We start from the raw sequence: 11,866 nt of genomic DNA on the forward strand, positions 1-11,866 counted from the left end.
ATTAGCTAAAATTAAGTATAATTCAAAACTCAAGTCTTCATGCACAGGAGCCACATTTCAAATGCTCAACTGTCGTGTGTGGCCGGGCCGGCGGCTCCCACACTGCATGGCACAGAAGTAGGACATTGCTGCCGTCGCAGGACTTCTGGGCAGGGCTGTCTCGGACTTGGAATCTGTTGAAAGGATCTCAGGAGAGATAGAAGCCAGAGCTGTGTAAATTGTGCCAGCTTTTTGAAGATAATGAAAGTCTTAAAAATAAAAAAGGGGCTTTTGAGATGGTTACTGACAGAGGGAAAATCTAGGAAAACAGGGAAGGGAATGGAAATAACATTGATTTGTTATTTACTATATGCCTGTCTCTTTACTTGCGTCACCTGACCCCATCCCCACTAACAACCTAGATAGTGTTTTCCCATTTTGCAGATGGGGAAACTGAGGCTCAGATAAATTAGGTAACTTGCTAGGCTCACTATCAAAGTTGAGCCCTAGGCTTTCTCCATTTCAATATGTTGCCTTCTGCATACCCAACAGGGACTGAGGGGCACAGAGGCTGAGGCTGGGGGCGGGTGGCTGGGGTTACAGTTGGGCTGGGGAATGGTGACCTCACCCCTCTCTTCTCTCTGACCTGCAGGTGATGCCATGCAACCCACAGCAGATGGGACAGCAGATCTTCCGCTCTTCCTACACCCCACTAACAAGCTACACCCCTTTTGTCCAGCCCAATTATCCCTACCATCAGAGGACACCTCCAAAGATGTCTGCCAACCCCCGAGACCCTTCCCCCATGGCAGGAGATGGACCCCAGTACCTCTTTCCCCAAGCATATGGGTGAGTCAGCACTCACTGGAAGCCTAAGGGTATCCAGAAACCTGGTGGGAGTCGGGGCAAGTGGGGTGGGCTTACTGGTGCTTTCTCGGTATGTGTGTCCCATGGCTGCGTGGTGGGATGGGCCCTGCACCTGTGGCCAGTAGTTATGTGGGTCCTGGAGGAACTTGGTGCAGAGATGAACAGGGTCTGGGGCCTGGTGGGCCCCTTTCGTAGGTGCATTTCAGGGCTGCTTGCAGAAATGCAACTGCACGTCTATAATATATGGATACCCACTCCACAGGCAGGACAGGGGGTACAATGATGCATTTGCCTTTGCCCATGTGCTTGGTTACAACAGGATATGTCCAGCTAATCTCCTTAGAGCTCTCACCTCCTACTGTCGGCCCCCTGAGCTCCTTGCCCGGCTAATCTCCCGAACATCCCACTGACTTCATGATGGGCTCTGCTGAAGAGCCTTCGACTGCTTATCAGGGCTGCCCACACTTTTCCACCAAGTTCCCAAACTGTAGAGGCAAGGAGCTTGTATTTCCTGGGACGGTCTGAGAGCTTAACAGCAAACAGCCAGCACAAACTCAACATTCTGGCTGAAAATTCTACTCAAATTGTGCATGCTGTTGAGTCATAAATTTGTGTTTGTTTTAATATAACAATACGTAGCCACTCATTCCCACCCACAAAACCTTCCACTAATATGGATGCTCCAATGGGCAGGTGGTGCTGTGTCATTCCTGGGAATCCCAGTCTCCCAGGCTCACCCTGGAGAACGGGTGACCTGGTTTGAAAAACTCACCTTATAGGATTAAGGCCCAACTTCCCAGCCTGACAGTGATTCCCATCCTTCTACCTCCCCATCACAGAACCTCTACTGCAGTGCCAACCCATGTCCCCAAACTCTCATCCTTTCAATCAGTATTTTCTCCAAATAGCTTGTTAAAAGGGATAAATGCTAGAAAGTGGTTTCAGTAGTCAGATCTGTTTGGGAAAAGCTGTGGGAAACAGAGATAAACAGATTTCTTAACTGTTGGAATTCTCAGATCATTTAATTTCCTAGGGTGCATGAAGAATGTTCAAGGAGGTGGTTGATAGTATTATTTAAACATGAAATCCACACCCTTAAATAAAACATTTCCTTCCCTCCTTCCTTTCTTCCCTCCCTCCCTCCTTCCTTCCTTCCTTCCTTCCTTTCCTCCTTCCCTCTTTCCTCCTTTCTTCCCTCTCTCTCTTCTTACCTTCCTCTCTCTCTCTTCCTTTTTCTTGCAGAGTATGCCATGGTGTGTTCCACCTAACACACCCTGGGAAAAGCTGTGTTAACACATGCAGTTAATTTGAATTTAGCCTGCGGGGGACCCATAGATGAATAGGACATACTTCTTCCCTTCAGAGAACTGAGAGCAGATGAAATGTGGGCACAACAATGTTAGTGCCTTGGCAAAGTGAAAACCATCAAAGTGACCAAAGAGGACAGAGGCAGGATCCCTGCAGGAGTGGAGGGAGGTTCCAGTGAGCTGAGCCGGGAGGAGGGCATTCCAGGCAGGAGGGGCAAGGCCCTCAGATGGGAAGGCGTGCGGCAAGCTGGAGGCCTGGGAAATAAAGGTGTCTGGCTGAAGCATTAGATTTGTCTCTGAAAAAGATGGAAAATGGGATTGTAAAAGAGAGGTTGGGACTGGATTATGAAAGGCTTTGGACTGCTAGGCCTGGGGATCCAGGGAAGATTTATGCACGTCAGAGTGAATTGATGGGCTGGCAGGAAGAGAAAGAGGAAGCAAGATAGGGTGTGGCCTGGAGGTGACTCTAGGGACCTGTGGGCGAGATTATCATACCCTGGAGGTGAGAATAGAGACCCAGACGAGCCCCCTGCAGGCTGGCCAACTTCTACATTCTGTGCTGTGACTCTGGGCTCTGGAAAGGTAGACTTGCTGCAGGGATACCTCTGGCTGTCTCTGGGAGGGAGGGTGGTCTCAATGTCTCCTCAGCCAGGTTTTGGGAAGCACTGATTGGGAGCTATGAGACCAGAGGGTTGAGACCTGGTCTCTACAGGTCTGCAGAGGGGCAGAGGTTGGAGGAGTGGGAAGGCAGCCTGAGGAAGGAGCAGCCTGAGAGGTGGGAGGCAGCCTGGGGAGAGCCAGGGACAGTGGAGGCAAAGAGGAGGGCGAGGAGGAGGAGCAGGGTGGATTGATGCTCTGAGAGACTGGGGAGACCAGGGACCACAAGGTCAGAAAAATAATATAAGGGGTGCAAGCCTGAGTACCCAGAGTGGATGATCTGTTCATTCAAAAAATATTGATCCAGCATCCTGTGTGTGCCTGGCACTATTGTAGGCACAATTCACTCCAGGGATACTGGAGTGAATGTGACAACGTTTTTCCTTCTTTTAAGGCGCTTTCATTCTAGGAGGAGAAATGGACGATAAGGAGATAAGCGAGCATGCACGCAAGGCCAGGTCCTTGGGATATGGGTTGGGGTTGGGGGAAAAATCAAGGGCAGCCTCTTGAGCCAAGATCTAAATGAAATGAGAGAATGAAACACACATATAGGTGGGGGATGAGCCTCTGGGCAGAAAGAATAGAAAGTGCAAGGGCTCCGAGGTGGGAACCTGTGGCTGGAGCACAAAGTGTGAGGGAGAGAGTGCGTGGAATTGATATCAGAGGTAGCCAGGCCAGACCAGACAGGGACTGGTAGGTGTGGCTAGAGGTTTTGTTTCAGGAGCAGTGGAAAACCTTGCAGGATTTAAATTTATGAGGACATGTTCTGATTTTCTATATAAAACATATCACATTGACCAATGTCTGAAAAATGGACTGTGAGGGTAATAAGAGCTGAGGCAGGGGAGCAGGCTAGGAGCTTTATAGTTGACTAAGAGGCATTGGTGGCATGGATGAAGGCAGTGGCCCTGGGAAAGGGGACAAGTGAAAAGATCTGTGATGTATCATTTTCTTGGTAGAGCTGGTGGGGCGTGATGATGGTTGAACATGTAATGAGGGAAAGGGAAACATAGCTCCTTGGTTTTTCGCTTGCGCAACTGGAGCAGCAGCAGGGATAAAATACTAAGGTGATTGGGCCAGGTGCAATGGCTCATGCCTGTAATCTCAGCACTTTGGGAGGCCAAGGTGTGTGGATCACTTGAGGTCAGCAGTTCGAGACCAGCCTGTCTAACATGGTGAAACCTTGTCTCTATTAAAAATACAAAAATTAGCCAGGCATGGTGGTGGGTGCCTGTACTCCCAGCTACTCGGGAGGCTGAAGCAAAAGAATCGCTTGAGCCTGGGAGGTATAGGTTGCAGTGAGCCGAGCTCATGCCACTGCACTCGAGCGTGGGCAACAGAACCAGACTCCACCTCAGAAAACAAAACAAAACAACTAAGGTCATGATGCCTAGAGCAAAGATCTGTTTACCAAGAATCGGTCTTTTGGAAAATTGAGTCTCATTAGACAGTTGGGTAGAGCTCTTGATAGATAGGTACCTATAGGAGTCTGGAACTCAGGGGAGAGGTTGGGGCTGGTAATACATTTGGGAGCCCTTTGCATGTAGATTTCAAGGCATGGGATGAGATGGGATGATATGGCCCAGAATACACAAGTATAGAGAAGAGAAGAGGTCCAAGGGCTGAGCCTTGGGACTTCCAGCATGTAGAGGCTGCGGAGATGTGAAGGAATCAGCAAAGATTTTATTAATAAGAAGGACTATCTAGTGAGGTGGGGAAAAAAATGTTAAACTAGTATACAAGAAGCCAAGTGAAGAAAGTGTTTCCTAAGGAAAGGGCTGGCTTTGGGGGGCTGACGCGAGATGCTGGATGGAACAAGATCAAGGTGAGGCTGCGCCTGGTGGGGAGGGTGTGTGGGCCTAAGTGGAGAGTTTAGTGTGAAAGACAAGGAGGGTGAGCAGAAAAGGAGGAGTCAAGAGACAAAACCGTGTGAAGGGGAGAGGAAGGAGCAAGAGGCTTCCATGTCCTCAGGGAAGGAGAAGTAGAGCCCTCCCCTCTGCCAAGTCAATTTGCATACATTCGTCAGGGTGGGATAACCATACAATTTATCTTCCAAGCAAGAATAAATCTGAGAGTTAAAAGGAGTACAGATAATAATTATACCAGGCCGGACACGGCGCGTTATGCCTATAATCCCAGCACTTTGGGAGAGCGAGGCAGGTGGATCACCTGAGGTCAGGAGTTTGAGACCAGCCTGGCCAACACAGTGAAACCCCGTCTCTGCTAAAAATACAAAATATTTACTGGGTGTGGTGGTGGACACCTGTTCTCATTCTGTTCCTACTGCAGAGATTGCAGTGAGTTGAGATCGTGCCACTGCACTCCAGCCTGGGTGACACAGTGAGACTCTGTTTCAAATAAATAAATAAATGAAACTATAAAATAATTATACCAGAAATACCAGCATAGAGGCTGGCCCACACAAACTAGGACATATGCTGTCATACTCAACAGGCAGCTCAAGTTCCTCCTCCTCCAGGAAGCGTTCCTTGAAAGTTCTCATCCATACAGATTGCTCCTCTTTCTGGCCCTCTAGCGTACATCCTGTCTAGATCATGCCAGTGGCCACTGATCTGATCAGAAGTTTTCAACCTGGAGGAGCTAGCTGCATGTGTGGCAATCAGATATGAGCTGCGTCATGATAACGGTTGATTACTGATAATTGTTAAATACTGAAGTATGGGTTACAGACTTCATTTTGTAAGTCAGAGTGGAATGCAGGGTATCCCTGTAATAACATCCTTATGGTTTCTGAATAATCTTCCAATATGATTTCTGAAAGAGAGAAACAGAGATTGGGTTACCAATCTCATGGATTGCTTACGAGGCACCCACATTGTGTCAGGTCCTGGGCACTGGATATGAAATAGGCAAAGTCTCTGCTCTCTTGGAAGTTATTTTGGTGAGAATGGAGTGAGACAACCCAGCCTAACTTGCTCCAGGACACTCAGTGAGCTGCTGAGGCACTACAAATGAATGCCGTGGTCTGTTTCCATTATTTCTCTCCTCCTCCACCCTCCTTTTTGGTTTCTTCAGTTCATAGGAGGGTACATGAACATGAGTCTCTTCTATAATATGCCTCCGCCCAGCTGAAAAGTGATTGAGAATCCCAGGATTAGATTAAATCTAGCCATTTGCTCTCCTGTAATTTGTATTGAGTTCTGTTCCCATTCATTCAAAATATCTGAGCAGATGGATGAAGAAATTACAGTAAGATTCCAGAAGTGTGAGTAAATGATTCCATCTGGAGAGGTCAGGGAAGCCTTCACAGAGGAGATGGCTTTTGAACTCTATTTTGAAGTATGGATAGGAGTGTGCCAGGGAGAAAAGGAGAGGCACACGCTCTTAGAGGGTGAGGCTCACGTCTTAACTCTTCCTTCCCTGAGGGTCCAGCAAAGCCCTAGGCACTCAGTGGTGTCTCAAGGCTTACTTTTCAGACAGGGTTGGAGGACCTGATTTAGCTTGGTGCTGGTAAGGGGAGGAGGGACTCTGGGATTGTCCAGACTCGAAAATCTAATGCTAGACCTGCCCCTAAGTTCTCTGATGTTGTAGATTTTCCTGAGGGACACGTCTGGTCCTCTAAGGCAGGTAGAGTGGTCACAGGAATACAGGTAAGATGCTTAGATCCAGAGAGGGTCCCTGTTCTGTGGGTCTTGGGCAGAAAGAGAGGGTAGGCTCCCTTGAAACAATCTTTACAGGTTCCAGGGGCTTCCTGATCTAAGTGAGCCTAAAGAGAAGCTCTTGTTTGTCCTCTAATTGTATTATTTTAGTGTTTCACTTTCCCAGAGCCAAAGCTTTTTCTTATGCCAAAGCCTTTATTCTCCAAGCCTGTCGTGGTCTTCACTGTTTCTGACAACCATAAAGTTAATATATTATTTTTTTCTAATCTCTCCAATAACATTAGGAATCTCATCATGGTGTTCACACTCCCTCTCTTCCAGGTTCGGCTCAACATCTGGAGGTCCCGTGATGCACAGCCCCTATTTTTCCTCCAGCGGGAATGGCATAAACTTTTAGATCGCCTTCTCTTCTCCCTTCTCCTCCCTTAGCCCTTGGATCAGGACTAAGGGCTCTGAATTTCTGGGTTCTGCAAAAGCCTAATATGAAGTTTGGAAAGGCAAGGTTTCGACCAGGTCACAGACAAAACAGCAAGACCAGATTCATCTATTGGCCAACACCAACACACAAATAGCCCCCTCGCACATGGCACAAGCTACACACACACACACACACACACACACACACACTCTCTTCATATTCATACTTACTTGCTCAACCACTTATGCATCTGTATTTAGCTAACATGAGTGATTTTTGTTTTTGTTGTTGTTGGTAAAATAGAAGTAAGACACTTAATTTTAGAAAGTTTGTATTTTATGATAAAACTATGAGCTGCTTGAAATGGAGTGTGCCTGTTTATTTTTGTGGTGTTCTGCGTAATCTTTACTGCTCATGTTCCCCACGAGACTCAGCGTTTACTCAGGACATGAAAGGAAACCACAGGCTGGAGTCCTCGAAGTGCTGCTATCTAAATATGGAACTCCAGGGATCATAAGCAAGAGGGCTTATCTCTTTTCTCCAGTGATCCACTCATTTTTCAATGTCCCAGTGTATGCATCTCAGGAATGGACATCATAAAGAGAATGCCTTCTGTCCCATTCCAAGTGGAAGTTTTCCATAAAAAGTCTCTTTTGGACAAATGATTGGAAAATGTAGCCTGGAAAACAATTTCAAAAGTAACGCCAAATGTCACAGACTATATCCACTGGTCGTGCATCCATACCAAGATAGAGGTCAATCTCAAAACTGAACCTAATGGCAGCATCCCTGGACCTATGTTGTTCAACTCTTACCAGTGACTCGAATAAGGACATTGAGAGCAACTGGATCACATTTACAGAGGACATGAGTCTGGGAAGAAGAGACAGCCTGGATCTGTGACAGCACACATTCTTTAGCTCTCCTATTGTGCACCCTTGGCAGACATCGCTAATCAGCTATGTCATTCTATTCCCCTGGGCTTGGACAAAGCCACAGAGTCATTCTCCCTGTGGTGCTCCAGACAGCTGTCACTGATCAGAGTTAGTCTGTGAAATGAAACCCATGGGCCATGTGTAAACAGGAATTAATGTAAGGATATGCTTTGGTCTAAAAAAAATGAACTGTGCACATCCAGTTTGGACCAGCATTCTCATTTCTGACCTGCTCTATTACCAACCCTATTATTCACCTGGAAGTGGAAACTCACCTTGGCTGAGGCCAGTGAGAGCTGGTCTGGGGAACATTAGGAGTCCTAATCCAGATAGCAATGAGAGGCTGGGGATCTGGAAGTCATCGGTGTCTCAGGATGGGCTTAAGTCCAGTGCCCACAGTATCATTTCTTTTGCTCTCACAATGTAACCGCACTGGCCTCACCAGTCTTTCTTTCTGGGTCCTTGGAAACCAATTTCTCTCCCAAGTTCCCTCAGGATGTATGCCTTCTTAACTTTCTTCATGGTCTCATTCTAGGATTCCCTGGGAGTCCTTCAACTCCCTAAGCCAATGTTGGACCCTACTTTAGGCATTTCTTGTTTCTTCTTGATAGCCTTGGTTAACAGTCTGTCCCAAAGTTCTTTCTTAAATTATACTTCCAGTTATTGATCCAGGCTACACTATAGTTTGCCACTCTCGCTTGATCTCAGCATGTTGGAAAGCAGGAAACAGTAAGGGAAAGAAAGATCATGGGTTTGCCTTTGGCCAGACCTGGCTTCTTAGCTACTTTCCAACTATAACTTGAGGCAGAAAACTTAACTTCTCTGAACCTCATTTCCATGAATGGCCATGTTAAGAGTTGTGAGGACTAAAAGATAATGCAGACTTAATATAAACTTTGTCTATTTAACATAGACTTGCGACTTTAAGATGGCAGAGTAAAGATGTTTCTGTTCCTCTTCTCTTGAAACTTACCCCCAAATAACAAGGAGAACAAGTGAACCTGTACAAACTCTGTCCTCAATGAAACTAGGAGAAGTTGGCAATCCCTTCCCATATACAAAGGAAGAAATGGGATAGAGGAAAGGGAAATCCCTTATCAGGACAGGGAAGATCCCACGGCAATGCTTGCCAAAGGAAATATCAACAAGAAGCTAGTCATTTCTCCTGCAGAGCCCTGATGGCCCTAAGAACTGGAGGTGCCAGATGCTAGACTCTATGGAAGGTGGGGCTAGGAAGAGGTGAAAGCAACCTGGCCCCACAAAGCCAAAGGCCGTGGCCAATTCTGTAGGAGACAGGAGGCATTTTCTCCAGAGAAATGTACAGACCATGCATAAGGGCTGTGGAGATGAGGGCCCAGGTGGAAAATGGGGATCAAGTAAAATACACATACACTCCTCAATGCCAGCAGCTAGGTTTAACCAAGAAGCAGAGGATTCCTCTGGAGAAGTTGAATTCTCCCAAGACATTTGGAGGTACCAGTGAAAATTACCCTATGATTAATGCCCTTTTACAAAGAGCTCCCAATGAACTTTTTAGAACGGTCTCCAACAAGAAGGAAATAGATCAAAGCAAAGGTAAGAAGGAACTAAGGAAAGCTAGACAGACCATGATATTCTAAGGGAGATAAGGTAGTACATTTTAACAAGGACAATATGCCATATGCTTATTTTTAAAAATGTTTTTGGAAATTAAAACGGTGATAGTTGACGTAATTTTTTAAATGAAAGGGCTGGATCTTTCATCAGAGAGATCTCGTGAAAGGAGAATGAAAAAAGACATAAGGGTGGATTATAAAAGATAAAAGATAAGCAAATGAGAGATCAGTCCAGGAGACCCGATATCTGGCTAAGGGACATTTTAGGCATCAGAATGAAAATGAGGGGATGGAAATACTGATGAAAAAAAAAAAAGAAAAAAAATCCCCAGATTGAAAGGCCCAAACAAGTGCTCAGCAAAGTGAAAGATGGACATCGAAGAATATCCCTATGAAATTTCAGAAGAGCAGGGTTAAAGACAAGATTCTAAAATTTTCCAAAAATCCAACTCACACACACATGTTCAAGAACCAAGTGTCATCAGAGTTCTCAACAGTAGCACTGGCACCTAGAACACCTGACACGAAGACAACAGAACTTCAAGTGGAAATAATTTTTGACAGAGAATTCTAAATTCAAACTCTGCCCTGTGAAGATCAAATAAGATGTTTTCAGATATGCAAAGTCTCAAAAAATGTACCTCCCTGCATATTTTTCAGGAAGCTAAGGGAAGGTGTGCCCCACTAAGACAAGTGGTTAAACAAAGAAAGAAGATGTGGAATCTGGGAATTCAATGTGAGAGGGACGCCAAGGAGATTCCTGGGGTGATGGGAAAGGAACGTCTTCACTCAGGAGCCATGAAGCAGAGCCTCTGAGAGCCACCACCACCAGTCCAGATTGAAGTAGGAAGTTGGTGAACTCCAGAAGAGAGGCATGTCAGTGGGGGTCAGGGAAGGGCCAGAAAAAAATGATAGATTATCCTGACAGAGTTGATTCTGTGGAAAATTGCATTAAGAGTTGCTTTATAGCAGTTGGTGAGGGTGAGAAGATATAACTATAAATTCAAATTTTAAAAAGAATAATTGTTATTAACTCAGCAGTGAACAATATTTACCTGGTCACAATTATAATAAGTTCAAATATAGATTTAACAAAAAATGGTGATAAATTATAACTATGGTGGGAGGAGGAAGGCGGAGAGAGGGTGTGAATAGCGCTAAAATTCTCATTTATCATAATAGGAAGGCAGCAGGTAATATCTAAAATGGATGATACCAGGGATAGTGGAATTCATATAATTATCTAGAAATCTGGAGATAAACACCAAGATAAAGAGCCAAGAGAGTTAGGGGGATTGCCTAAGGAAGCAAGATGGATTTGTGGGAGATGATGGTGCAGGGATCACTGCCTTGTTTATGAGCCTTTTAGCACGATTTTGTTTTTAAACCATGTATATGCATTACTTTAATAAAAATAAGCATTTATCTAAAAGAGAGAAATTGCATGTGGAACACTAGTATGATGCTTGGCACACGGTAGGTATCAAAAATGCTTGTTGAATCGTATCGAGCTGCCTTCTGACACAGCTAGAGCCCACTGCCCCAGCTCTCATCCCAGGATGTTTGAGAATCAGATTCTCAGAAGTCCTTAGAAATTGTTTTCTCAAGAAATTCTTGTGGAGAAAATTTAGTTAAAGGAGGGCCTAGAACCAACAGTCAATGTGTTTCCAACACATTGCACCCTGACTCTGTTCGCGTCTCAGGGAATCCCAGAAATAGTTGAGGAATAATGGGAACAGGGACCCTGAGTGCTTCCCTGGTTCAGCAGCATGAAGTCTGGATGGGACTGAAAACTCCCAGCTCTTCTCTAGGTTCCTTCCAACCCACCTTCCCCCACTCCATTCATTCAGCACATAGTCACTGAAAGTGTATTCTTAGGGATACAGCAATGGGCAAGACAGACATGAATGTTTAAGCATAGATATTCGATCATAGTTACTGTGAAAAGTGATGAGGTTACTAAATGCACACGCTGGGAGCTATGAGAGTACATATCAGGATATCAGGGTCACCCAACCTAGTTCACAGGGTCAGACAAGCGATGACTGCTCTTTTAACATTCCTGGTCCTTGCAGTGAATTCTCATGTGACATGTTTTTAAGTTGTAAGCCTCTAGTTTTCTTCCTGGACACACTCTATTTGTAAATCTGTTTTTCTTTCTTTCTTTCTTTCTTTTTTTTCCAAGGAAGTCTCACTCTGTCCCCCAGGCTGGAGTGCAGTGGCATGATCTTGGCTCACTGCAACCTCTGCCTCCTGGGTTCAAGTAATTCTCCTGCCTCAGCCTCCTGAGTACCTGGGACGACAGGTGCATACCATAATACCTGGTTAATTTTTGTATTTTTAGTAGAGACAGAGTTTCACCATATTGGCCAGACTGGTCTCGAACTCCTGACCTCAGGTGATCCACTGCCTCGGCCTCCTAAAGTGCTGGGATTACAGATGTAAGCCACCGCGTCCAGCCTATTTGTGAACTGTAACTACATAAGTA

The 11,866-nt window shown here is 45.6% G+C and overlaps 1 protein-coding gene across 1 annotated transcript in view; it reads left to right on the forward strand.

Moving 5' to 3' along the window:
- CUNH1orf94 (chromosome unknown C1orf94 homolog) overlaps nt 1-7,212 on the forward strand; it is a 42,416-nt gene extending 35,204 nt beyond the window's left edge. Inside the window, exons 6-7 of the mRNA XM_017527997.2 lie at nt 632-828; nt 6,752-7,212. Of these exons, the coding sequence (XP_017383486.1) occupies nt 632-828; nt 6,752-6,827 (273 nt within the window). The 3' untranslated portion in view covers nt 6,828-7,212. The remainder of the gene's footprint in view (nt 1-631; nt 829-6,751) is intronic.
- Nucleotides 7,213-11,866: the final 4,654 nt, after the last annotated feature.

Source organism: Cebus imitator, unplaced genomic scaffold (genome assembly GCF_001604975.1).
Source record: "Cebus imitator isolate Cc_AM_T3 unplaced genomic scaffold, Cebus_imitator-1.0 Scaffold51, whole genome shotgun sequence".
NCBI lineage: Eukaryota > Metazoa > Chordata > Mammalia > Primates > Cebidae > Cebus > Cebus imitator.